This window comes from Megascapheus bottae, chromosome 7 (genome assembly GCF_031878675.1).
Source record: "Megascapheus bottae isolate mThoBot1 chromosome 7, mThoBot2.hap1, whole genome shotgun sequence".
NCBI lineage: Eukaryota > Metazoa > Chordata > Mammalia > Rodentia > Geomyidae > Megascapheus > Megascapheus bottae.
In genome coordinates, this window is record NC_143515.1 from 10,703,659 (window position 1) to 10,730,489 (window position 26,831).

The 26,831-nt window shown below is 46.5% G+C and overlaps 1 protein-coding gene across 1 annotated transcript; it reads left to right on the forward strand.

Annotated features, from left to right (window-relative positions):
- Positions 1–4,686: 4,686 nt before the first annotated feature.
- Positions 4,687–26,831, forward strand: Cnga3 (cyclic nucleotide gated channel subunit alpha 3). The gene is made up of 9 exons (XM_090337545.1): positions 4,687–4,717; positions 5,775–5,913; positions 11,322–11,435; positions 14,043–14,222; positions 17,268–17,321; positions 20,788–20,862; positions 21,361–21,459; positions 23,416–23,522; positions 25,375–26,831. The coding sequence occupies exons 1-9, from the start codon at positions 4,687–4,689 to the stop codon at positions 26,829–26,831; spliced, it is 2,256 nt and encodes a 751-aa protein (XP_090193671.1).

Consider the following 26,831-nt stretch of genomic DNA (forward strand, 5'->3'; position numbering starts at 1 on the left):
ATTCAATGCCCAGCCCAGTTAGGTTGTTATACACCCAAAAAAGACAAGAAGGAAAGGAAGTGCACAACACAATGTGATTAAATAGCATAATTGTTTCTCCCCTAGAAGCCTCCTTGTATTCCCTAAGGGAGATTTGGAGCTTCTGCCCCTGTCCACATAATATCCCATCCCACCTCTATCTGTTTTTCATGACTGTAGCACTGTGCTACCATCGCTGTTTTATACACCTGTTTAGCACATCCCCTTGCAAGACCTGTGTCCCTCATGTTCATAGTCCTCGAGGACAAGACAGCACTTAGGACATATGGGAAAAGGCTCAAGTTGCATCCAGTTATATGGGAAAGAACATGGAAATTGTCTAAAAGGATCTGTTCTTAGATTTCTGGTCAAGTCCTGGAAAACAACCTCATTTGAGAGATGCTCACAAATTACTCCTGGATTTGTTCCAGTAATCCACTTCAAGGTCATCTTCCTAGCGGGCAGACCTCTACATCTTTTCCCTGTTCCTGGAAAATAGTTATATCTATGCATTTCTAGTCTCCTGCCATGGCTATGGTAAACAGCAAAACAAAACAAAGCAAATACAGAGTAGACTTCAGAGGCAAGACAGATCCACGCCTCCCTTTCCTCATTTGCAAAACCAGCATCACTCCTGCGTCTTAGAGCTTCTGAGGATTAACAGCAAAAGACTTGGCAGTGCCTCATGCTGGGGGGGGTGGGGCTCTAGCTTATGGTGGTTTTAATTTTCATCAGAGCCCTTGTGAAATCACTGGCTGTGATTTCATGGTTTCCTTGGTGAGTTCTCCTACAGTTAATCAAGGTCAGGAGATGTGCAAACAAATAAGGCCACTAGATATTTTCTTCAGATGTCTTGCCTGACAAATATGAATGCATAAAGGAAAAGAACTAAGTATTTGTTCTCCCTTCCTACCACTGATCCACCAAGTAAATGGTAACTTAATACTTTTGCTTTTAAGATTATCTTAGCTAGCCGGGCACTGGTGGCTCATGCCTGTAATCCTAGCCACTCAGGAGGCTGACATCTGAGGATAGCAGTTCAAAGCCAGCCCAGGCACAAAAGTCCATGAAACTCTCACCTCCAATTAACCACCAGAAAACTGGAAGTGGCGCTGCGGCTCAAGGGGTAGAATGTTAACGTTGGGCTGAAGAGCTCAGGGACAACACCCAGGCCCAGAGTTTAAGCCCCACAACTGACCCAAAAAAATCTTAGCTAACTGAATGAACAACAAAACATCTTCAACTTGCATTCTCCATCACCCAAAGAAATACAGTCAGACATTATGGGCTGGATTTCATGGGATTTTTTGTTTGTTTGTTTTTGCCAGTCCTGGGGATTGAACGCAGGGCATGGGCACTGTTCCTGAGCTTTTGTACTCAAGGCTTGTGCTCTACTGCAGCTCTACTTCCAGCTTTGTTGGAGGTTAATTAGAGGTAAGAGTCTCCCAGACTTTCCTACCCAGGTATAGCTTTGGACCACAATGCTCAGGTCTCAGCCTTCTAAGTAGCCAGTATTACAGGCATGAATCACCAGTGCCTGGCATTATGGACCTTTTTTTTTTTTTCTTTTTTGCCAGTCCTGAGCTTGAGCTCAGGGCCTGAGCACTGTCCTTGGGCTTTCTCAAGGCTAGAGCTCTACCACTTGAGACTCAGTACCACTTCTGGCTTTTTTCTATGTATGTGGTACCAAGGAATGGAACCCGGGCCTTCATGCATGCTAGGCAAGCACTCTACCACTAGGCCAAACTCCTGGCCCCCATTATGGACCTTTTGATGAAAGAATACTGACCTTTATGAAGTCATCTTACCAAAAAACAAAAATAGAATCCAAATTTGATCAAATCTCAGTCTAATTACTAGTACGTGAAAAATGGTTTAGAGTTGGAATAAGCAAAAATCTATATTACTACAAAGGAAAACAAGAGGCATGCAGAGAAAATCTTGATTCAAAATACTGATAATGGGCTGGGGCTATGGCTCAATGATAAAATGCCTGCCTAGTATTCATAAGGGTCTGGATTTAGTCTCCAGCATCACAGTGAGGGAAAAAAGTAATAAATAAAAGGTAAAAAAATAAATGAAATGAATAAAGCCCATAGGGTTTTGTTAAATATAGTACCAATTAAATCGATTAAAATATATGGACCTTCTTGGGATCCTAATTTCATTCTGCTTTTACATTGTTGGTATGGAACCTGACTTTGGACTTCACGTTTGCTAGGCAAGCGCTCTACCACATGAATCATGCTCCTATTCTTGTCTTGCCTTGTAGTTTATCTTTTGGAAAGGGTCTCTCACTTGTGCCCAGGCCAGTCTGGGAGTGCCCTCCTCCCATCTCTGCCTTCCGAGTAGTTGGCATCACACGCATGCGCTGCCACATCCATCTTGGTTTTAAGATAGAGTCTTAGTGACTTTTTCCCGAGCTGGCCTTGAACTTCTCATATCCTATTTCTACCTAGGATTACAAGCCTGCACCATCACACTTGGCTTTTAGGTAAGATCACTTCATACATTCATAAACCAATTGAGAAGAATTCTGGTTACCTTAAGCTTGTATTTTTCCCTTAAGGATGTATATTCTAAGATCTATATTTAAAGAAAACTTAACTTTAGCCCTAAACCTTGAGAGCCTGAGTTAAGATTCCAAAACAACCTATTACCATCCGTCTAACTATCTCAATGGTAAACACGATTTTAGCTGGGACCAGCCCCTTCCCAGGCGGTTCGTTTGGTAATCTTAGACGAGAATGAATGAGAAGGGAAAATGCCTAGCCAAAGCTCACCATCAAGCTGATCACTGATCTGAGAAATCAGCTGTTCTCTGAGGCATGGACATCAGCTTATTATCTTCCTGGACCCTCCTGTTTTAAATAGCCAAGGGTTACCCAAGCAATGGTAGTGTGTTTGTTTTGTTTTGTTTTTTGGCACTTCTGAGTTTATATATGTGCCCAAGTAACTGATGCTTCAAGTTTCCCTGAGAGGAAGCAAGGATGTCCCCAGGTGAAGGTAAGCAACTCACAGCTCAGCTGAAGAAAAGTTGCTACCAGGTTACACAGAATACAGCTGGTTGCTATAACAACATCTGGACTTAAATACTGGCAAGAAGGCTGTGAGATAGGGGACCATCACACAGAGCTAGATAGCACGCTGTTAACACATGCAACAGCCTCGTATATGGAGAAATACACCTTCATATTAACCTTGGAGCTGAGCTGAGGTTCAGAATATGGTAGCATGAGAAAACTTGTTTCCTGGACCTTTGTCCATGGTCTACCCCATTCTCTACTAACCTGGGGTCCACTCCAGGTCAAGGGAGGGCCTTGTACACATGTGTATGGGCATTCTGCCCATCGCGTTGGGCTCTATTCCTTCCCTCCCAACTTCCTATCAGACAGCGGCTCCCTGGCCACCCTTAGGCCTTTGGAAGTGTGCACCAGGTCCACTCCAAGGCCGACAGACCTGGAAAGAGGGCCAGCCAGATCCAAAACACTTCAGAGCCTCTTAGTCAGAGATCTGGTGTTGCTGATCTAGAGCATAGTCTAGATCAGGGCTCTGGATAGGTCTGTTTCCTTGACCTGGTGAAGGAGTGTGTGCCTCCATATTGTGTCATTGGGACCAGGATTTGGGTCCAGTGTACAGGATGCAGCCAAAGGGGCTGAGGAAAGTTGACAAGACTGGAGGTAGTATTCTTTGTTTGGGGGCAATCTTCTTGGAAGATTTGGTAGCTTTTTCATAGAACCCTAAAACTTCTTTAAACCTTACTTACTCTGGTCCCCACTGGATAGTTAAGCTCCTTGGACAGAGGATAGAATGTACATTGTTATCTAATAAAACCCCAGGTCCTAGTATATTGCCTGGCCCATAAGAAGTGTTGAGTATCCTATTCCTGCTTAGGTTAATTGATTTTATTTTTCTTATATTTTTTGCCAGTCCTGGGGCTTGAACTCAGGGCCTGAGCACTGTCCTTGGGTTTTTCAAGGCTAGAGCTCTACCACTTGAGCCACAGCACCATTCCTGGCTTTTTCTATGTATGTGGTACCACGAAATCAAACCTGGGTTTTCGTGAATGCTAGGCAAGCACTCTACCACTAGGCCAAACTCCCAGCCCAGGTTAATTGCTTTTAAGGGAAGACTGACTTCCTTCCACCAACTGCTCATTCAATTGCTCTTCATCAAACTCATCCCTCCTCAAGTTCTCTGCCCCAGTGGGGAGACAGACCATCTGATCTCTTAGCTAGCTGTCAGTGTACCATGCTCAGCCTCTCCTCTTTTACTGCCCCCTTATGGTCCATTGATGACAGGTCCTGCTGGTCTCGCTCAGTTGCTATTTAATTTGTCCAATTCAATTCACTACCTAGCTCCAGTGCCTCTTGCCTGGTTTGGGATATTCTCTCTCCCTGAGATACTACAGCAGCCTTTAGCTGCTCACCTCGCACACTCTCGGGTCCCTGAACACATCTTCCCTGTGTAGCTAGAGAGGCTTTTGCATATCTGACTTCATCCCCATTGGACTTCTGGGTGGGGAGGAGGGACTCAAGGCTCCTGGCATCACCTCCCCAGCTCCATTGTGTCATCGGACACATCAGATTGTCAGATCCTTAAACAGGTTTTGTATTGATTCTTTGTAGAAATTATAAAGATCAAAATCATACACTTGAACTTTCGAGCATGAGCGATGAGCCAGGACCCAACTGTGCCAGTGACAGCCTTTGAGCAAGCTAGGGTGCACTAACTTTGGGGTGTGAGGGCAGACTCGTGGGGCTGCTTCAGTTCAGTGCTTCAGGCTACTCAAGTTGGTCTTCCTTTGGGTGCAAAATTAATTTAGTCCAGGGATGAGTCACTGGCTATTTCTAGAAATTGCCATCTTTCTCTGGAGTGCTGTCTACTGACATTTGACACACTTTAGCCATGTGTCTGCTCAGGAAAGCCTGTGAAGGTCTATTTTAGTGAACCCTTCCTTGGGAATTTATCTTCCAGCTGGAAGAAGAGTCCAGAAATGATAGAAGGGGCCTCGCATATCATCTGTGCCCTCACATCAGCTTTCTTTTCTCCTCAACCATGAGGAGACTTTTCAACATCCTCCGCAGGAAAACTAGAAAAGTGGCAAACAGAACATGGCATCCGTAGGTTTTATCTAGTGGGTTTGATTGAATCAGCTAGCTAAGATATCTGAATCTGTTTGGTCATCTATGAACAAGGTTAAAGGTTGAAGATGTCTAAGAGGTTAAAATGAGGTTTATTCATTTATTTAAATGAGATTTATTCATCTGTTGTGGAGTATTGAGCTCTTGAGTAGCTTTTTGGCATGTGGCATAGGCAAAGGCACTGGGGTTACTTGAGAGGCTAAGATCTAGACGATCACAATTCAACTTAGACAGAAATGTTCATGAAACTCCATTTCCATTTAACCAGCCAAATGCTGTACTAGAGGCAAGGTTCAAGTGGTTGAGTGCCAGTCACAAGCAAGGAAGTTGAGTGAGAGCTCAAATCCCAGCATTCAGCCTCTGTTTCTGGCAGAGAAAAAAAATGACTATATATTCATTGCTTGTGCCTCTGACTTGCAACAAGAGCCCAGAGACCCAGGGACACACAAGTAGGACACAGTGTACATAAGGAGCCACAAAAGAAGAGGGAAGAGAGCAAACGAACTGGAGTGTGCCTGCAGAGGCCTTAGGGACTAGCTCTATCTACAATAAGCTGGCTTTACAGTTGCTTCCCTGACCTGACGCTGTCTCCCATTTGTGTTCACTTTTTAGCAGCCGCTTTGGAGCTGTGTGTAAGTAGCTGGAAGATGGCCAAGGCCAAGGTCAGTACCCAGTTCTCCCAACCCTCCCTGGCTCACCTCCCTGTAAAGAGCATGGGCAGAACTCTCAACTGCACTGAGAATGGCCTCAGGTGAGAGGGGCTTTGTCTGATGCTAGTCACAAATTATTTCCTTAGCCAATTTTGACAGTGAAGAAAGAATGCCTTAAAGGCATTGGACAGCCATAGAATGGTGGTCAGGAGGGGATTCAAAGTGCCTCCAACTTCATTTCTTTTAAATCTCCCTATTCCTTACAATCTCATTTTCTACTTCTTTCCTTGGGATGAAATGAAAACTGGGGCCCAAAAAGTTATATTACTTCAAGAATGAAACAAATGTTCAAATGGCAGCAGATGAAATTCTACTATAAAAATGTCTTCAGGTGATTATATTTTCTCGTGTGTGCCTGAGAATGTATGAGTCTTTGCTAGCCGTGGGCACAAAAGTTTAGGAATAGCGCTAAGTTCAAGGCCCAGGAGTGGTGCGCGCGCGCGCGCGCGCACACACACACACACACACACACACACACACAATGTAGGACATGGATGGGTCAAGCCTGTAATCCTAGATACTCAGGATGCTGAGATGTGAAGGGCTGTAGTTCGAAGCTAATAAGGGCAAAAATGTCAACAAGAGTACATCTCCAAATTAACCAGCAGAATACCAAATGGGGCTCAAGTGACAGAGCTAGAGACATGAGCAAAAAAGCAGAATGAGAGTGTGAAGTTCTGAGTTCAAGTCCTATTACTGGTACCAAAAAAATTGGGCATGGCAGTCTGTGCCCGTTATTCAAACTATGCAGAAAGCATAAATAGGAGCACTAAGGTCCAAGAAGGCCCAAGCATAAACATAAGACCCTCTTTGAGAAATAAATGTAAGGGAAAAACAAAGCATAGGCAGAGATTTGGAACATGGCTCAACTTTAACACAGGTCTATGGCACTAGACACATACAATTTTTTAAGTTTCAAATGATTATTTTAGGAAGAGAAATGGTATTTGAACAAAAATACATTTTTGTTTTAAAATTCCAGCCCTCTTGGAAAGCTTTTAAGATAAGGAATTCAGACTTGGTATATGAAGGATTAATCACTGCTGATCTTTAATTATATCAAGAAGCCTGTTAGAGGCCTGGGCGTGTGGTTCAAATGGTAGAGTACCTGCCTTCCAAGCTTCATCGCCAGTACTGGGGAGGGGATGGGGAGAAATTGGTAGGGAGCTTGTTATGTTCATGTGACCCTTTGCGTCCCCAGGAGGAAGGAGCTAGTACTTTTCTGTACCCTGAGACATTCCTGCCCTCAGGTCTTTGACCAAGCATCAAAGTAGGGGTCCAGTTTCCTGTTTGGCTTTATTGAGTTAATAGAGTTATTTTCCTAGTGGAAAGGCATTCTAAAAAGGATAAAAACGCTTCCTTTGAATGAAAAAATAATTGTATTCTGAAATTCCAGGGGGGGGAAGTTCCCAAGGTTTTCATTTCTTCTTAGTTCTGTGTGGTTTAATTATCTGGGAGCTGTCTGGCATATTCTTGAGGTTAATGCAACAGAGAAAGACTAAAAACTATGCTACTGAGAATTGCAGTGAGACCCCATGGCACCCCAAATCCTGTCCCACCTCTTGGTGTAGCTATTTTGAGTGAGCTTTGTGCCTTCTACAGAAAAGAGGCTTTCTTTGTGCTACTCCCTGAGTGTAGCCCAAAGCAATTATCACCAGAGAAAGCCATTTTCAGCTGCCTTCACCAAGACCAAAGACTTAAAATGCATTGGCTTCAGTTCCAGGTCACATGTGGCCAACAGCAGTAGATTCCAATCATTCAAGATCCTTGGGACTTGAGAAAAGGAAGAGAACGAGGTGTCATCTTCTCTAACCTTGTGCCCAGAGGTCACCTCAGTCTACTCCCACGTCTCTAAAGTCACTAGAGGAAGACACCAGATGCTCCACAAAGGACAGAGTTAATTACCAGCTCCAGTTCTCATGAGACACTCTGTCCTTGCCCAATGACAGAGGACAAAGGAAATGTGTATCTCACCAACATCAGTTCCTCTCTGCAGATTGTGCAGGGACAAGTCCCAGCCTTGCCCCTCTTTGAAAGCAATTGCTTCATTGTGTGGCCATAATTGCTCTTGTTCTTATCTTTGCCATCTTCAAGGGGCCTTGTCCTCCCCCGGGTGTCATCATCAGAGTGTGCAGCATCACTAGGTGATAGGAATGGTTCGGCTCCATTATGATCCGATAGAATATTACAGTGGTGTAGGTAGTTCCCTTGTGGACTGGGATGTGGGATGTTTTCAGTGGATATCAGCCCAGGCTCTTGCCAAGACTCTGGAGCTAACAGGCAGGTATCAATCTGGCAGAATCAAGAAAGCTGACCCTTGGTGTTCATACCTGACATCCCAGCTGCTCAGAAGGCTGAGATCTGAGGATCACACTCTGAAATCAAACCAGGCAGAAAAGTCTGTGAGATTTTTATCTCAACCACTCCAAAAACCAAAGTAGAGATGTGACTCAAGTGGTAGAGCACTAGATGAGTGAAGAAGCAAAGTAAGAGCACTAGGACCTGAGCTGACACCTCCCCTCCCCCCTCCTGGGAAAAGATACAAGTAGAGAGAGGCACTGGGGGAAAAAGGGTCCCATTGGCCCTTTGGATATATGCTGTAGAAGGTTCTTTCTGTTCTTTGGGGCTGTGTGCCTTTCCAGGCGTTAGTGTTTGAACAATATTTAAAGCAACATCACATTGCCAACTTTTTCTTCATCTTTTTATGAAGATCAGGACACTTAATTCAGAGAGGATGGGGGACCCATGTACAGAACATCCAGCCACTAGGTGATACAGCGACTCAATCCACAAGCCTGCCAGTTTCCACAGTCTTGCTTTGCCTCCACACCTGCCCACTATCTCTGATGTTGTAAGCCATGAGTCCTATGCCATAGATGCAGAGAAATCTGGTCTCATGGCATACCTTCATGCAACAAAAACAAGCCAGGTTAACTCTGGGGCAGCTGCTCAGACCTAGAGATTCACCTCCCCTCCCACCCCTGTAACTGAGCAAGGGGTCATGGGAGACACAGCTACAGAACATCAGAGTGGTGAAGAACTAGCATGTGAACGGCCGCAGAGCTCTGCCTGTAGAAGGATGAGATATGACTGGCCGCTTAAGGCTAGAGGAGGACATCCCAGCCAGGTGGTTCAGAAATAGAAGAACTATGCATTTGTTTCAGCAGGATGGATCAGTGCCACGTCTCTGGTGAGATGCCAGGTTCCTCAGCCATGTCCTGTTTCCACCTGTGTTGTATAGGAAAATAGGAAAGGCAGCGTCATGGAAGGGTGGAAGCCTATTTGGGAATGGAATGAAATGGAATGACTGTGGAATCCCAGCTTGCTGCTTGGCCCTTGGACCCCCAGGGAAGATACTTAACCCCCTTGGACTTCCACTTCCTCTGATACAGGGCTGCTGTGTGGATCACATGGTAGAATGCTTGTAGCTGATACCCACTAGACCATCAGTACATAGTATATGGTCTGAATGTTGTACCTGTGAGTGAGATGGCATTGGGAAGAAAGACAAGTTGATGTCTACATGTCAGGACTCAATTCCCAAACTCGAGGGCATATACTCAAGTTAGAGCCATCTGCTTCAGCAGTAGCCTGGGTTTTGAGCGATAGGGGATGGTTATCACCCAAGACTACCCAAACCCACAGACCGGACGATGCTTCTTGGCTTGTGCTTGGTAATTCAAGATGGTCTCAGTCTCTCTGCCCAGCCAAACTGGACCTGAGGAATGTGGTTATGGGAAAATGGCTGTGGTGGGAAAGAAATGTGAGGATGGGAAAGAAATGAGCTATGTTCAAGGATGACTGGACAGGTCACTGAAGATGAAGATGTCTGACTCTGTTTCCAGCAGAAAATGTAGCTTTGCCTGGGAATAAGGAGGAAAGAAGATGTATGCCAGCAGTCAGAGCTGTGTAAAGATGGCCTGGACAGTCCCTGGGATGGGAGCAAGCTCCCCACTGCTAGAGGGAGGTGGGGGAATGGCCAGAGCACAGCTCAGTACCTACTATTCAAGGAGTCTGCCTCCTAATCACTCACCAGGGAGACACTGCAGCTTCTCCCTGCCATTAATTCTTGCTTCCCACTTCAGCCAGCTTGTTAAGAAAGCTGATTAGATTGGAATGGGCCATGTGTTTGCATTAATTTGCCTTGCCAGGGCTCCACAAGACTTGTACAATGAAGAAGAAGTCTCCAGAGGCCAATGCCTGACTGGCTTTTAATCAGCCTGATCAAATTTTAGTCTTAGGAGATTTTAAAAGAAAGGAAAAAACATAGCCAAACCCATTCCTGGGTTTTTTTTGTTTGCTTTTGTTTTTTTATTCCATAAAGTTCAACATACACCAGGCTCTGATGCCAGTGGCACAGGTTGGTGTTCCTACAGACGTGTGGTTACCTGGACTGTCTGTGCAGGGCTTTCTACCCTGAACTGCACAGGCGTGTCACTGCCCCTAACCTCTGCGTTGCGGGGGCAGAGATTAGGGTTTGGTCAAAGGAAAATGGATTTGCTTTTTAAAGCACCATACAAGCTTATACTGTGTTTTGGAATATGCCAAATCCAGGCAGTGATCTGGGTCTCATCAGATCCTTGGGTTACAGATGGCTGCCAGGCAAGCTTGCACCTAGCTGCTAGAGAAATGCATCCACAGCGTGCATGCACAGGTACACACACACACACACACACACACACACACACACACACGTGCATAAGGAAGCTTCTAAAAGGAGGCAGCATTTGGTTGGGACTTAGATGTGTTGGAACAAAAAAGAACTTCATTTATGGAAGTATTTTGTGAAAACAGGTTCTATGGTTGAGATGAAAATCAAAGAGACGTTGCTGGGCTCCACCCTGTAATGGGGACCCTATTAATATTTGCTTCCTTCTTCCTTTGCCCTGCTCCCCAACATTTGCCTAACTACTGGATAGTAAGTAGCTGACTATGAGCTTTGTTTTTTGATCAAAGTTGCTGTGAAGGAAGTTCACATTGGGAGCCAGAGGCGTGGTTCAAGTAGTAGAGCACCTTCCTACCAAGCATGGGGTCCTGAATTCAAACCCTAATAACACACACACACACCCCTGATTATCTTAGTCCAGGCATGGTAGTACATACCTATAATCTCAGCTGCACAAGAAGCTGCGATAGAAAGAAAAAGGTCTGAGGCCAACTCTGGATTAACACACACACACACACACACACACCCTAAAAAATAAAGCAAAAAGGATGGGGGCATGGCTCAAGTGGTAGAGCAAATCTCTAAACTTAAACCCAGGACCACTAAAACAAAAGGTCATCATAATCCAAAAGATCTGCTGGAAGGGCCGGGAGGGCTTCTGGGTAGAGGATCTATGATGTTTGCTCTGGTCAAGTGGCAGGCATCTGTCCATGTCACTCCTGACTATTCAGAAGGTGACTGAGCTTGAAATCAATTTAGTATGCTGCATATTTGATTTCCTAGGGTCCATTCACCATGTGAGGAGACATCATTCGCACTGCAGCAAGAGACTGCCATGGAGAACAGAGCGATGGCTGGATGCAGAAACAGATCCTTCACTCATCAGACACCGGCCAGGTAACTAACCTGTCCGAGCCCTTGCTTTGGGGAAGGCAGACAGGTGGCTGTATCTACTGATTAAAGAGTTGGAAGAGAACAAGGCAGCCCAAAATCTATCCAGGAGCAATTTCCCTCCTCTGGGGATGAGTGTTCTGAGCTCAGAATTCAGAAAAGAAATAGGTAAGCAGAGAAAGTGGGAAGCTATCAGAGGACCCAGTGTTGTTAAGGTTAATGGTGGCACTGTTCCAGGCAGTGCAGGCAGGTCTGCACAGGTGCAGGGATAGACTCGATAGCCTGTTCTTTACAAGCTTAGCCAGGCTCTGCCTGCTGCCTCCCACTCATGACCTCTGTACCTTGCTTGGCTTTGAGGAAGTCATCATTTCAAGCTTCATCTAGAAATGCACCTGTCAGTGCCTGGGACACAGAGGCTGTGTCCAGGGCTGTGTCAGAGCCAGGGAGGGTTCGGGTAGGTCAAGGTACTTAACAAATGTTAAGCTCATTGTTCCATTTTCTTATGAATACTATGGTTTTACATGGTTTTGTATGCTATAGTTTTTTGTTCCTTAAAATTACTATCAAGAATTCATTAATCTATATGGTCAGCATAATTATTAATTTATGAAGGGTGCTAATCTAACTATGATATATACAAAATTGTAGCTAGGCATTTAAGTTTCCAGTGTGTTATTTTACTAATAAAATTCTGGGTGGTGGTTGCTGTTGTTGTGTGTACTCATTCTAGGGCTTGAATTCAGCCTGAGTGCTGTCCCTGAACTTCTTTTGCTCAAGGCTAGTGCTCTACTACTTGAGCCACACCTCCACTTCCAGTTTTGGGGGGATTTTTTGGTAGATTCGTGGAGATAAGAGCCTTTCTGACTTTCCTACTGGGAATGGCTTTGAGCCATGATCCTCAGATCTCAACCTCCTGAGTAGCTAGGATTATAGGTGTGTGTCACCGGCTCCCAGCATTAAATACTGTCTTAAGCTCTTTGGCTGCAAGTAAAGAGTAGCTCTGGAAGTGCCAGGCTGGGAGAAGCTGAGAGAGGCAGCACAATGTGATGCAGACATGCTAATAATGACACAGAACGATGGAAATGGAGGCAGAGCAAGTGAGGCACGGGGAGGGACTGTGGAGACTGTGTCTTCTTCATTTTCTCATGGAAGTGCGTCGTTTTTGTACTTTTCCCTGAGTGTCTCCCCCATTTCTGCCTTGCCTTGCTCCCACATCACCAGATACAAGACTGAAAATCCACCCCCCCACACACACATCCTATCATTTTCTTTTGAGTTGAAATCCCCAACCCCAGCTTGGAGTGGCTTTGAGTTACTTAGAGGCTTGAGTGACTTGCTATGGGTCAGCTGTCTCCCTGCCCCTCTCTCTCAGCACAAGAAATGTGGGGGAGGGGTAGGAAGTATCCACAACCAAGTAGATACCTCAAAATATGTCTACAGCATTGGTTCTCAACCTTTTTTTTTTTGGTCAACATTAGAGCTTGAACTCAGGGTCTAGGCATTGTCCTTGCGCTGTTTTGCTCAAGGCTAGCACTCTACCACTTTGAACCACAGCACTACTTTCAGTTTTTGAATAGTTAATCGGAGAAGAGAATCTCACAGGGACTTTTCTGCCCCTCCTGGCTACAAACCGCAGTCCTCAGATCTCAGCCTTCCGAGTACCTAGAATTACAGCTGTGAGCCAGTGGTGCCTCTCAGGTTCTCAACATTTTAAGTAGAATACTTAATGGCTATATTCCTTTAGCCTAAGGACAAGGTTAAGGTATGGGACAGCGCATATAGGTTTTTCAGAACTGACTTTACTGAAAGGGACCATAGATGCCAAATAAAGGAAACCAGAAGCCAAGAAACAGAGTCGAGTCTCCATTTCCCTCTAGCAGAGACATAGGCGCTAGGATTAGAGCAGGCTTCTCACCAGAATGCTTTCTCCATGAGATGAGCTCAAGGACATCTGTCAGAGGGGCTGAGCCTGTGGCCAACTCTTCTGTAAGTCTGATTCCAGGCTAAGGATCAGGGTACATTGCAAAGGACACTTTACATAAGCTTATAGAGAGAAATGAAGATTGAATAAAGGAAAAAAAATGAATGGAGTAAGCACTGGGAAAAGAAGTTATGCTTGTTCCTTTAAACCTCGCTTCCTATTTCATTTTTAATGTGAAAATTGTATTGTTTTACAGTTCCTATGCTTAGCAGTCATAAAATGAGCTCTGAATTGGGCAAAAGAAATGATTAGAAAGTCTTACTAATGCCCAATGTATCGAATAGATCATGCTTTTGTCCAATTAAAATGACAAAGCACCAGTGACTCATGCCTGTAATCCTAACTACTTAGGAGGCTGAGATCTGAGGATCATGGTTCAAAACCAGCTGGGGCAGAAAAGTCTGTGAGACTCTTATCTCCAATAAATTGCTCAGAAAAATCCAGAAGTGGTGCTGTGGCTCAAGTGGCCAAGAGCAAGCCTTGAGCGCAAAGAGGCTCAGAGAGAATCTCTAGCCACACGTCACCATAACCACACTCTGCTGGTCAGCCATGTCTGCTTCTCGTGGGTCCCTCCTGGCCCAAGAGAGGGCATTCCGTGTCCTTCCTCCTCCAGTGCCTGACTGCTCTTCCAGGTTGTCTCGTCTCATCATCTCGCTGCGTGCATGGGCTGCCAGACACATCCATCATGAGGACCAGACACCAGACTCTTTTCTAGAGCGTTTCCAGGGATCTGAGCTTAAGGAGGTATCTATCCAAGAGAGCAATGCCCAGTCAAACCCGGGGAGCCATGAGCTACCGGACACAGAGGAAAGGTAAGGAGTCAAAAAGGACAAAGGGCCACTTGCATTGGCTGGGCACGGTAGAAAGCACCAGCTTTGATGGGTCCAACTTAGATACCCCTGGAGCCCCAGAGCACAGCCACATCACCATTTGGGGAATGCTTCCTAATAAGCTACCATCCTCTACACAGACTCCGAAAGCCCTGAAGGAAGAGCCCTTGAACCAAGAGCCCAAGCCCATTTGACCCCAAGTCTATCCTACAAACTTGTCATATGGCCCTCAGCACTCCCACACTGCACTGTGATCTATCTTGCTTAAAAGCAGAGCCCATTGCACCAGCAGACTTGGGGAGGGTTACCCAAATGGTACTATGTTATGCCTAGAGGTACGAGCATTTTTTCTGAAAGGAAGGTCCACTGATGGTCTGATTTTCCAGAGGAATCACTCATATTCTGTGTCAGGAGAAGGATCCTTGGGTGGGGTGAAGGGTGAGCAGGAGGTGTGCCCTTAGATTAGTGTACCCCCTTTGTGCATACACACAGAACTTTATGCACCTCTCTTGTTCCTGAAATGTCCCCACAGCCTTTGTTTGGGGGAGACACATGGAGGCCACTGGGGCAACCCAGTAGCATACTGAACATACTGAGATTTCTTTAGGACACTCAAATTAGACTGAAAGGGAGGAGGGGCCTTACCTAGAGGGAAAGCTAGCCTCCCCAGGCTTCTAAGCAGGGAGAGGCTCACCCAGACTTCCTTGGGGAATAAACAAAAAGGGTTGAGAAGTTTTCTTTGGGCTGAATCCTTTCTCTTTATGCCGAGATTTTTCAAATGTGAATGTGATTGCTGAGAATAGATGGACCCCATATGATTTTCTGGAGAAAATGCAGTCTTTCTTTGTGATCATATAAAGGTCTGTCATCTGGGGGCTTCTCAAGAAGACCCCATCTGAGAATGGCCTCTGGAGTGTAATGACGAGAAAGCCTCAGGGAAAATGGACCAATGTTTCTGGAACAAACATTGTACTACAGATTTGAGTTTGTGTGTGAGGAGTGAAATCTCTGTATTACAGATTTTGCAGTACATTATGATAAAATGTGACAGTTTGGGAATATCTCTTGCCAGTGACCATAGCAGGAGACCCAGGTTCAGTCTTCTGTATCAGAGAAAGGTGTCAGAATCTCTGGCTAAGGTTAGCAGGACAGCTGGAGAGGCCTTCTCAAGCAGAGTTTCCCATCCGCTACCTCTCCAGACCCCTGGGATTCCTGGGATGTGAGAGCCAGGGTTACCTGGGTAGCTTCCAGGAATTGTACAGGGAAGTCCCTAGATCTGAGCATCCAGACCGGAACACAGCATCCTCAGTATAAGAATTGTGTGCTTTTCACTGCTCAGACAGAAGAACAGGAGGGGTAGCAGACAGACCAGGGAGAGGAGAAGGTGGGAAGGATGGAGGAAAAGAAGTTTCTTAGCAAGCTAGCCAGACAGGTTTAATTTCTTTAAGACCAACAAAGACTTCCTTAGCTAATTTGATTGAATTGTCTTCTTATAATTTTATGTTAATAAAGATGGATCCTTCATGCTTGTTGACTTCCTAATGTAACCAGGCCAGCAGTGGAGTTGTATCACATCCTGGGCAGACCCTGAGTCAACCAGCACTACCTGGTCATGTGTCAGAAGGCTCGGGACAGAAAGAAGAATGTAGTGACATAGGACGGTTGCTTATCACTCAGCAAGGCTTCCCGGAGGAGGAAGGCACAGTGTTTCTAGTTACTGTGTGCAGGTTTAGTACCACTGTCCCCTTGGAACTGAACATAATCTCCACCATGTTACAGGGGCTTCTGCTTACTAAAAGGATTTTCAGATAAACACAACCAACCTAGAAACAAGAATATGGAGAAAGAAAGGACTCAGGCAGAGCCAGCAAAAGGAGACAAAGTGGCATTTGGCTGGGTGTCCAGCTTCAAGAGTGTCACAAGTCGCTGGTAACTGTCATCCTTTACAATGGAGTTGCAGTGACCATATGCCGACAAGTTGTCCTCTTGGCTTCAAGAAAGGTCACCTGGCTTTCTTGAATCAGCTATGTAAAAAAATTAGGCTGGCAGCCAAGCTTTTAGACACAAAACCTTCTCCTATAGAAAATCAGTAAATACTGGGACATTTTGCCTTTACATTTTAATTTTGTACAAAATCAACCTCCACTTTCTTCCAGATCCTTCCATAGATGGGTTGGTGGACCCTCAAGTTGTAAGATTACCATGGGTGTAGGGAAACCGAGGGATGCCAAACTAAAAAATGGAAATCATTTTGCAAGAGGTAGATTTTTTGTCCTGCTAATTAGAAGAAAGAGATTGTCCTGTTGGTTGGGGTTCGTGTGTGTGTGGGGGGGGACTTTAAGAGCTACTTCTGGGTAGATGGGGATAGCAAGTGAATGCCCTGCAGGGGGCATCCATCTTGGTGCCCAAGAAGGCTCAAGAGTCCCTTCACTTCAGGCACAGAAGCACCTAGGGGCAGAAGCCCTGGACAGACCATTTCTCAAGTGCCTGGCACACTGCCCAGCACATTATTGAGTGGGAGGAAATTGAGGCCAGGAAACTGGATAGCATTCAAACCATTAAACCTTGTTTGTTCAGAAACCTCAATTTTTAACCAAGTTTTATCTCTCTCTCTTTCCCAAAAGCTTTTACGAGACCTAACTAGACTCACCTAAAAAAAAAATCCGTCTTTTCTATGGGCACTGGTGGCTCACACCTATAATCCTAGCTTCTCAAGAGGCTAGGATCCCGAAGATGGAGATTGGAAACTAGTTCTTGAAATTGCATCTTCCAAATAACCAGCCAAAAGCCACGCTGGGGGCATTGCTCAAGTGGTAGAGCACCAGCCAAATAAGCAAATTTGAGTGAGCTTAAGGCTAAGAAGGCAAACTCAGGTGCCTGTAATAGCAATAAACTGTGAAGTTTAACCTATCAACAGAAAGTCTCAGGTGAGGGACTAGGAGGTCCAGGAATAATCACCTGGAAATGATGGTTTTTAGTCCTTGAAACTGATGGCATTCACACCCTGGTTCTCTTGCCTTCTTGCAGCACCTGGCCTCTGGCCAGAAGCAACACTAACACTTGCAACAACTCTCAGGAGGAGTAAGTACCCAGTCCCAGTGGAGTCCACTCACCTTTCCCAGTTCTGGGGGGATCACCCTTTTCCCCATAGAAGTCCAGCTTTGCCTCCCTCCTTAAGTACTCTTGCCTCCCACCCTCCCTAAACACCAGTAGACCACTCTAGAATCCTATTTCTTTTACTGGAAGTCTATCCCCATTGGACGGAAGGGAGGAGGGACAAGCAAGGTTTGTATGATTCCTTTGAAGAAGTCACTGTATCCCTTTGGTTCTTGCTCTTCTCCTTCCTAAAGCAAAGGTGTCTCATCAGAAAAGGGCTTCAAGCGCTAACCTTCCTGTATTGCTACGTATTTCAGGCTGCAAAATTAACTCCTTTGCAGAATAGTGGGTAGTCTCCTTAGCAACAAGAATGCCTTCTCCAAGCTACAATCTCCAGTTCCTGAAGGCCAGGGAAATGGTCTGTCTTAAGGCAGATCTTGAGGGCACCATCAAGGCAGTGGGAAAGAAAACATGTCAGTAATTCCAGTGACCAGCCTCTTTGAGAGAATAACTGCCATGTTTGCCTTTTATCACAGATGTGGAGCTGGCAGATTCTCGAGACATGTAATGCTCACTCCCAAGAGCACTGGGGATGTGTGTATAGGCATGTGTGCAAGAAAGTCAGCGTGCAGTAGTACTACGCATGTGTGCAGTTCCTCTGCCTCATCACTTCCTAGAATACCATGGTGTGGTGGGGGGAAGGCAGCAGAGGAATGTCTTCCTTGAGTTAGGGGAAAACCACATTGTAACCAGAAATGTCCATTTCTTGACTTCCAATTGATAGAAATATGTGCCAGAGCCTTTTCTCATTTCCTCCTTTGTTCCTTGAATAGAACTATTTTTTTTTCTATTTCCTTTCAGAAAGGAAGCATGTATTTATTTTGTTTGCATACATTTGGGCATTAAACCCAGAGACTCAAATCTCATCGATCAAGGCAGACAAAATTATAGCTATAAAACAACAGCTACTGTGATCTGTGTTTAATTTGAAGCCAACTGTGACACTTAACAAAACAAAACAAAACAAAAAACTCTGGAGAGTTTGGTACTATGTCCTTTAGACAAAGAACAGCAAAGAAAACCCATGCCCCAGCATGTCTGGCTGCTCTACTCCGGAGCTAGGAGGGGAATAGGTCGTGTTGATTGTGCCAGGGAACATTCCTTTACTGTCCTGCAGTAAAGGAACTGCACACTAAGGGAACTGTCCCCAAATGAGGACACTTGAGCACAGAGGATACAGAAAATTATCCTTTTCTCTTCCATGACATTTCTGCTATTCCTGTATCACTGCTTCCTGACTAATCAAACTGTTCCCAGCCAAATCCAGCATTATTTTGCAGCTCTGTATAGGGTTGTTGCTGTTGGGGGAAGGGGGACAAGTTCTGGATGGACTCTAGGATACAGCTGCATGATGCTGGGCTTTCTAGGCCCTCAGCAGTTTGGTGGCCAGAGGAAAGGCCAACGCCCATAAGTCAGAGCCTCCATGCTTGGAGGTAGCAGGCTGGGCCTGGTGAGATTCATCTAGGCAGGGGGAAAGGCACTCAATATGCTTGTGGGCAATGCCATCTGCTGGTTCTTTAACTTCTATCCTTATCCACGGTCAAAATACAATTTTTTTAAATGTTTGGACTGGATTTTATTCATCATGTCAGAATAAAGCAGCCCTCAAAACTATGAACTCTGCCTGTAATGTGATCAAGCTGCATTCTGGGGCAGAAAACAGAAGAAAGGTGAATTGATAACTTGTTTGGTGAGGGCTTAGCATTTTTCCTTATTTAAATCATCTGGCAGCTAGGTGCCTGTAATCCTACCTGCTCAAGAGGCTGAGATCGGAGGATTACAGTTCAAAGCCAGCCTGGGCAGGAAAATCTGTGAGACTTTTTGCTTTCAATTAACTATCAAAAGAAAAGTTGAAAATGGAGGTATGGCTCAAGTAGAGAGCTCTAGCTTTAAGATCAAAAGCTCAAGGACTGTGCCTAGGTCCAAGTTCAAGCCCCAGCACTAGCACACACAGACAGACACAGACAGATACAGACACAGACAGACAGACGGACATACACACACACACACACACACACATCAGCTGGCCACCAGTGAGTGACAGACGCTCAGCTACTGTGATTAGCTAAGACTCAACTATTTAATATAAGTTTATAAACAAACTTTCTGCTTAGTTTACATACTTTAAAAAATTATTACTTTATTAATTTTATTAGATTTACATAATTATACAAAAAGCAGTTTCATACTTAAGGATTCCTGGTTAGAGGCATCCTCAGATCTATATTCAGCATCATTTTATTTACATATTCCTTGCCCAAACCTAAGAAAAGCACCTGTGAGAGACAAAACCAGGTTGTATTTACAACAGAATCCTGCTGTCAAAGATAAATGCCCCTCCCACAATACATTAATTGCCCTCCAACCTTTTTCTAAATATATAAATAGGGTCGATAAATAGAATATGCTAAATACGTGTACTTGTGAAGAGCATTCATATTTCAACTAGTCACCTAAGACTTTAAAACCTTGGGCAAATTTCCTGGCTTATAAACATGGGGTTTGGAGTTTTTTTTGCCTATTATCTCATCTCAAGGCTTTGCTAGGTAAAGTTAATTGAGGATTAAGAATCTCATATCTTTTTCTGCCCATTCTGGTTTTGAACTACCATCCTTAGATCTTAGTCTCCTGAGTCACAGATTACAGGCATGAGTCATTGGTACCTGACTGGTTTTCTTTTTGTCCTCCCAAGTTTTCATTTAATCCTGAAATAGATTTTGAGGAGAACATTTTTCTCCAGAACAACATCCTGATTATGCCACTTCTCAAACTCCATGGGACTTCACCCTCACTGTGTGAATTTGAGATCATCACCCATGATCTCTGGCCATGTATGACTTATTAAAAGCTCACAAAAATAGAAGAGAGGCCAGAAATGTGGCCTAGTGGTAGAGTGCTTGCCTAGCATGCATGGAGACCTGGGTTCAATTCCTCAATACCACATACACAGAGAAAATTCCAGATTGGTACTGTGGCTCAAATGATAGAGTGCTAGCCTTGAGACAACTTAAAGACAGTCCTCAGGCTCTGAGTTCAGGCCCCAGGAGTGGCAAACAAAAAATACATAGCAGAAATTGTAGAATATTAAATTGAACCACTAAATTCTCAAGATATACTTAAATAAGCAGGTTTATCTCATGTTTCAGGAATAATAAGAATAAAGAAAGCAGGCCAGATACTGATAGATTGTACTTGTATTCCTAGCTACTCAGGAGGCTGAAATCTGAGCTAGCCTGGGCAGGAAAGTCCATGAAACTCTTATTTCCAATTAATCAGCTAGAAACAGGAAGTGGAGCTGTGGCTCAAAGTGGTATAGTGCTGGCCTTGAGCAAAAAAAGCTCAGGGACCACACCCAGGCCCTAAGTTTAAGCCTCATAAAGAAGAAGAAGAGGAAGAAGAAGAAGGAGGAGGAGGAAGAGGAAGAGGAGGAGGAGGAGGAGGAGGAAAAGGAGGAGGAGGAGGAAGAGAAACGAAATCAATAACTATATCTCAGCACACAAATGCAATGAGCAAGATGGAGAGAGAGGGTTCCCAGGATCATATTCCAAGTTTCCCATGTTGAGTGGAGAGGCACTGCCAGGAAATATCAGGCAATGCTTACATTCACATTTCCAGGCCCCCACTAGAGCATTTCATCAAGCTCTCTAGGAGGGTTCCGATGCTCCCACCAACCATCAATGACACGCTATACCATACTTTCATTCTCAGCACCCTGAAGGGCAATGATGGAGCCAGAGGATGCGTGGGTATGTGATTGTCATAGTTTTCAGGTTAACTGGGAGCTGAGCTGGGCAGGAAAGACCTGTAAGTCCCCTTCACTTCCAGTTCCCCCGAGACTGACAGAACCTTGTCACGGATGGCCGTTTGTGGAGCTGCAGGTCTCTAAGTGAATCCAGGTCTCTAAGTCTTGACAAAGCTGAAGCTGATTGTGCAGATCTGTTTCCAGAAAGCAGAAGGACGCTATGGACGCAATGGTGGTGGATCCCTCCAGCAACATCTACTACCGCTGGCTGACTATCATTGCCCTGCCAGTCTTCTACAACTGGTGTCTGCTTGTGTGCAGGTAAGCGAAGGAGCAGGAACATCACCTGAGCGAGGAAGGCCAGGCAAGAGGAGCAGAAGACTTGAGGACAGCTAGCCTAGGAGCCCAGAATTCTGATCCCACCACAGCCACTACGTAGCCCTCCGGCCTCAGTTTCTCCATCTACAGAATAGGCAGGGCTCTCCAGACACTGAATCACTGGTGGGGAGCTGAACTTGTGGTGAAATGTGTGGGTTCTGGCACTTCGAGGCTTCCGTAAGCACATAAGAAGAGACAGAGGTGAGGCACTGCTCTTCTGAGCAGCTCGTTGAGCTGAGGTATTCTGAGCAAATGGAAGCGTAGGGGTGCAGTGAGGCTGCAATGGAAAGCATTGCTCTGTGGGAGTAAGCAGTAGGCTTTGGGGGAACTTAAACAGGTTGCTGTACTGGGGGCACCCTGCCACTCTTTGGGGCAAGAATGTGGGTTCTGAGGATGTTCTAGGCAAGCAGGTCCTTCTGGAGTTTCAAGGAGGTGGTTTCTCTTCTGAGGGCCTCTGAGCCTCCTGTAGATTGGAGACAGGAGTGATCTGAGCCTTTCTAATAAGCACAAGAAAGCTGTTTAGAAATGCCAGGAGCAGGATACAGCCCTCTGCAGGGAAGCCGGGTGGGGGGGGGGGGGAATTGGTCTTTCCAGAGCAGCTTCAGGATGGGGATGCTACGGGAAGCCACGTCCTTCTAAGGGCCAGCAAGCTTCTCAGCCTCATCCCTGAGCATGCTGCTGGACAAAGGATGCAGGCAAGCATGGCCTCTTCTGTGGGCAACCCACAGCTTGGGGGCATTTCTGGGAAAGCCTGCAGGCTGAGAGCTCCTCCATGGGTAGGCAGAAAGTTTAGAGGCATTCCTAAGCAAGCCTGCAGGATAGGCAGAAGATGCAAATTTATGCTAATGGGAGGAAGTGGGCTTGTCGAAGGCGAGGGTCTCTGCTGAGCATGCTGTGGGAACCACTAGGATGCAACTCTGTGAGGGTGACCATGCCTTCAGGACTTTTCTGAGCCAGCATACAAGGCCAGGACGCAGTCTCACCATGGTATGTGATTGGAATGCAGAGGGGAGCTGATGCTGTTTAAATGTAAGTGCAGGCTTCTGGGATTGTCCAATCAAGGGCAGGTCTAGCTGTTCCTGTGGGTCTGCAGAACTGGTAAGAAGAGGGAGAGAGCAAGGGGTCTTTCCTACCAATTGGGCAGAGGGGCAACAACTGATCCCTGAGCTAGGCAGATACTGAGCACGCAAAGTGAGCTGCTGTTCTGCTGATGTTCTGGGGGAAAGGCTTTGGGGGTTCTGAGCCATCTCCAAGAGGGGTTCTAGGAGCAGGCTGCTGTCCTATGGAGCTATGGGGGAAAATTGGAGGTGTCTGTATGGGAAATAAGCAAAAAGCCATGAAAGGTAGGGCGGGAGTGTGGCCTAGTGGTAGAGTGCTTGCCCAGCATGCACAAAGCCCTGGGTTTGCTTCCTTGGTACCACATACACAGAAAATGCCTGAAGTGGTGCTGTGGCTCAAGGGTAGAACACTAGCCTTGGGAAAGCCCAAGGATGGTGACCAGGCCCTGAGTTCAAGTACCAGGACTGGCAAAAAGAGAAAAGAAAGGTAGAAAATATTTGCTGGTCTGTGTGATTGTTAATCTCTCAGTCTTATACTTTTGTTGTTTTGCTTTAGAAAGGGCAGATCCTTAGGTACTTCGCCTGAGTATACGAGGGAACTTAGAGCAGCCGTACCTCTGGGGTCAATCTCAGCTCTTCTGGGGTCTTATACAGTTATTCTAAGCTTCTCCTCCTTATTCAGAATGGATTCTGCTAGCCTAGGTCTCTTCTTCAGAAGCCTGGGCTAATTCTACAGGGTATTCACCCTGCTAGCAGGGCCCTCTAGATAGAATGAGCCTTATTTGTTCCAGAGGCAGGTCTGGCCCGTGGTGACAATAACATCTCACCCTCTTCCTGTCAGAGCCTGTTTTGATGAGCTTCAGTCTGAGAACCTGATGCTGTGGCTGGTCCTGGACTACTCGGCAGACATCCTCTATGGCTTGGACATGCTGGTGCGTGCCCGGACAGGTAAGTGTGCCGCAGGCCCAGGGACTTCCCTGCACCAGGCCCCAGGGTGTGCACAAGAGGATCCTCCCACTGCAGAGTGAATGCTGCTTCTGATGTCCCTCATACTGGATCTCTGGACCCTGAGTGGAGATCAGGAACCCCTGGGCTCAGGACTGGCCTGTCCTAATCAGCTCTGTGTTAGGCTGAAAGACCAAGCTGAAATCTCCAACGACCCCTCTCCCTCAAACTCCTCAGGTGTTGGAATGAGAATCTCAGAAATTAGGAGCTTCCTGGACCTGTTATTCCACAGTGCTCAGGAGTTCTAACATGGGAAAAACTAAAACTTGAAACAGGGCCTAGAGGGATAATGACGTCCTTCAAATTACTTCATTAGCATCTGCAGCTAGGTGCTGTGTGCCCTTGTGTATCTTCTTTTTCTTTCTTTCTTTCCTTTTCTGGCTGAACTGGGCTTTGAACTCAGGGCCTCGATTATATAACTGTGAACTCCCACGTGTCCTCACTCAGTTATCTTCAACAGTTATTTTTCTGCCTATTTTCTTTCATCTGCCCTATCCCCACCCCCTTTTCTTGTCTAGGATCTTTTCATCTAAGTCCCAAACAGTGGACACATTACCCCGAATCTCTAAATTAATCAACAGTTATTTTTCTGCCTATTTTCTTTCATCTGCCCTATCCCCACCCCCTTTTCTTGTCTAGGATCTTTTCATCTAAGTCCCAAACAGTGGACACATTACCCCGAATCTCTAAATTAATTCATTAACTTATTTTTTCAATAATTAACTAGTTTTCTTATTGTGCTAGAACAGAGGCTGAACTCAGGACTTGGGCTGTCCCTTGGCGTTTTCTGCTCAAGACTACCACTTTATTACTTGAGTCCCAGTTCCATTTCTGCTTTTGGTTTTGGTTTTGGTGATTAATTGAAGATAAGAGTCTCCTGGGCTTTCCTGCCTCACTGGTTTTGAACGGTGATCCTCAGATTTCAGCCTCCTCCTAAGTAGCTAGGTGTGAACTATTAATCCCAGCAGGAGCTCTAACTTGAAAATACCACTGTTAATACTTAAGATTAGGGAAGCATAAAAGGTAAGGGACAATCCTAGGCCCCGAATTCAAGCCCCAGAACACACACACACACACACACACACACACACACACACACACACACACATATAAAAGATTAGGGCCATGTGGTTCAAGTGATGTGACATCTGCCTAGCAAATGCTAAGACCCCAGATAAGTGTACTTCAAGCCCCCAGATAAGTGTACTTCAAAAAAAGTGAAATAAAACAAAAACAAAGAGTATATGAAAGATCAATTATAAATATGACAACTATGGGGCCAAGAGTGTGGCCTAGTGGTAGAGTGCTTGGCGAGCATGCACAAAGCCCTGGGTTTGATTCCTTGATACTGCATACACAGAAGAAGCCAGAAGTGGTGCTGTGGCTCAAGTGGTGGAACACTAGCCTTGAGAAAGCCCAAGAACAGTGCTCAGGCCCTACATTCAAGTCCTAGGACTTGTCAAAAACCTCACAAAAATCCATACACATATATACATGTATATATATCTTAGAAGTTAAATTTCCATGTTATCTTCTTAATTTTAATAATCATCGCCAGCATCTTACCCCCAATCTATTTTCAAAGTTACCCAATTGTTGTATATTTCTTAATTGCACAGAAGAGAAACTATCAGGGTAAGTTTCCAGGCCTAAGGTAGGTGTTCCCATTTTATGTACGTGTGTGTGTGTGTGTGTGTTGGGGGGGGGGGTTCATGGCCGTAGGGTTCTTGTTTTGTTTTCTTGTTTTTGTTTTGTAAATCTTTGTGACGCGCCTCCCTGACGTCCTCTTTTTGAGGTTTTCTGGAGCAAGGTCTCTTGGTCCGGGATGCTAAGAGGCTCCGGAACCATTACGCGGCGTCCGTGCACTTCAAGCTGGACGTCCTGTCTCTGCTGCCCACGGACCTGGCTTACTTCAAGCTGGGTGTCAACTACCCAGAAGTGAGGTTCAACCGCCTGCTCAGGTTTTCCCGGCTCTTCGAGTTCTTCGACCGCACGGAGACGAGGACCAACTACCCCAACGTGTTCCGGATCGCGAACCTGGTCCTGTACATCCTCGTCATCATCCACTGGAACGCCTGCGTCTACTTCGCCATTTCCAAGCTGATCGGCTTCGGGTCGGACTCGTGGGTCTACCCCGACGTGTCCAGGCCCGAGTTCGGGCGCCTCTCCAGGAAGTACGTCTACAGCCTCTACTGGTCCACCTTGACCCTGACCACCATCGGGGAGACGCCGGCGCCCGTGAAGGACGAGGAGTACCTCTTCGTGGTGGTGGACTTCCTGGTGGGCGTCCTGATTTTCGCCACCATCGTGGGCAACGTGGGCTCCATGATCTCCAACATGAACGCCTCGCGGGCCGAGTTCCAGGCCAGGATCGACGCCATCAAGCAGTACATGCAGTTCCGCAAGGTGACCAAGGACCTGGAGGCTCGCGTCCTGCGCTGGTTCGACTACCTGTGGGCCAGCCGGAAGACGGTGGACGAGAAGGAGGTGCTCAAGAGCCTCCCGGACACGCTGAAGGCGGAGATCGCCATCAACGTGCACCTGGACACGCTGCGGAAGGTGGGCATCTTCCAGGACTGCGAGGCGGGGCTGCTGGTGGAGCTGGTGCTGAAGCTGCGGCCCACCGTCTTCAGCCCCGGGGACTACATCTGCAGGAAGGGGGACATCGGCCGGGAGATGTACATCATCAAGGAGGGCCGGCTGGCCGTGGTGGCCGACGACGGCGTCACCCAGTTCGTGGTCCTCAGCGACGGCGGCTACTTCGGCGAGATCAGCATCTTGGACATAAAGGGCAGCAAGTCCGGGAACCGCCGGACGGCCAGCATCCGCAGCCTCGGCTACTCCGACCTGTTCTGCCTCTCCAAGGACGACCTGATGGAGGCCCTCACCGAGTACCCGGACGCCAAGAGGGCCCTGGAGGAGAAGGGGAGGCAGATCCTGAGGAAGGACAATCTGATGGACGAGGAGGCGGCCGGGGCCGCGGCGGCGGACCCCGGGGACCTGGGGGACAAGGTGGAGCGCCTGGAGTCCTCCCTGGACGCGCTGCACACCAGGTTCGCCCGGCTCCTGGCCGAGTTCGACGCCGCCCAGGCCAAGGTGAAGCAGCGCCTCAGCCAGCTGGAGAGCCAGGTGAGGGCGAGCGGGGGCGGCCGCGCGGCCGGCGGGGGGCTCGCCCGCCCGGAGGAGGACGGAGGACGCCCCTCCGCCCCCGGAGAGGCCCCCCGCGCTCCTGGAAAACGGTGTCCTCAGTGA

Coding starts and splice junctions, on each gene's coding strand:
- Cnga3 (XM_090337545.1), top strand. CDS start 4,687: ATGAGCGATGAGCCAGGACCCAACTGTGCCA. Junction 4,718..5,774: donor GCCAGGACCCAACTGTGCCA/GTGACAGCCTTT, acceptor TTCACTTTTTAG/CAGCCGCTTTGGAGCTGTGT. Junction 5,914..11,321: donor TGCACTGAGAATGGCCTCAG/GTGAGAGGGGCT, acceptor TTGATTTCCTAG/GGTCCATTCACCATGTGAGG.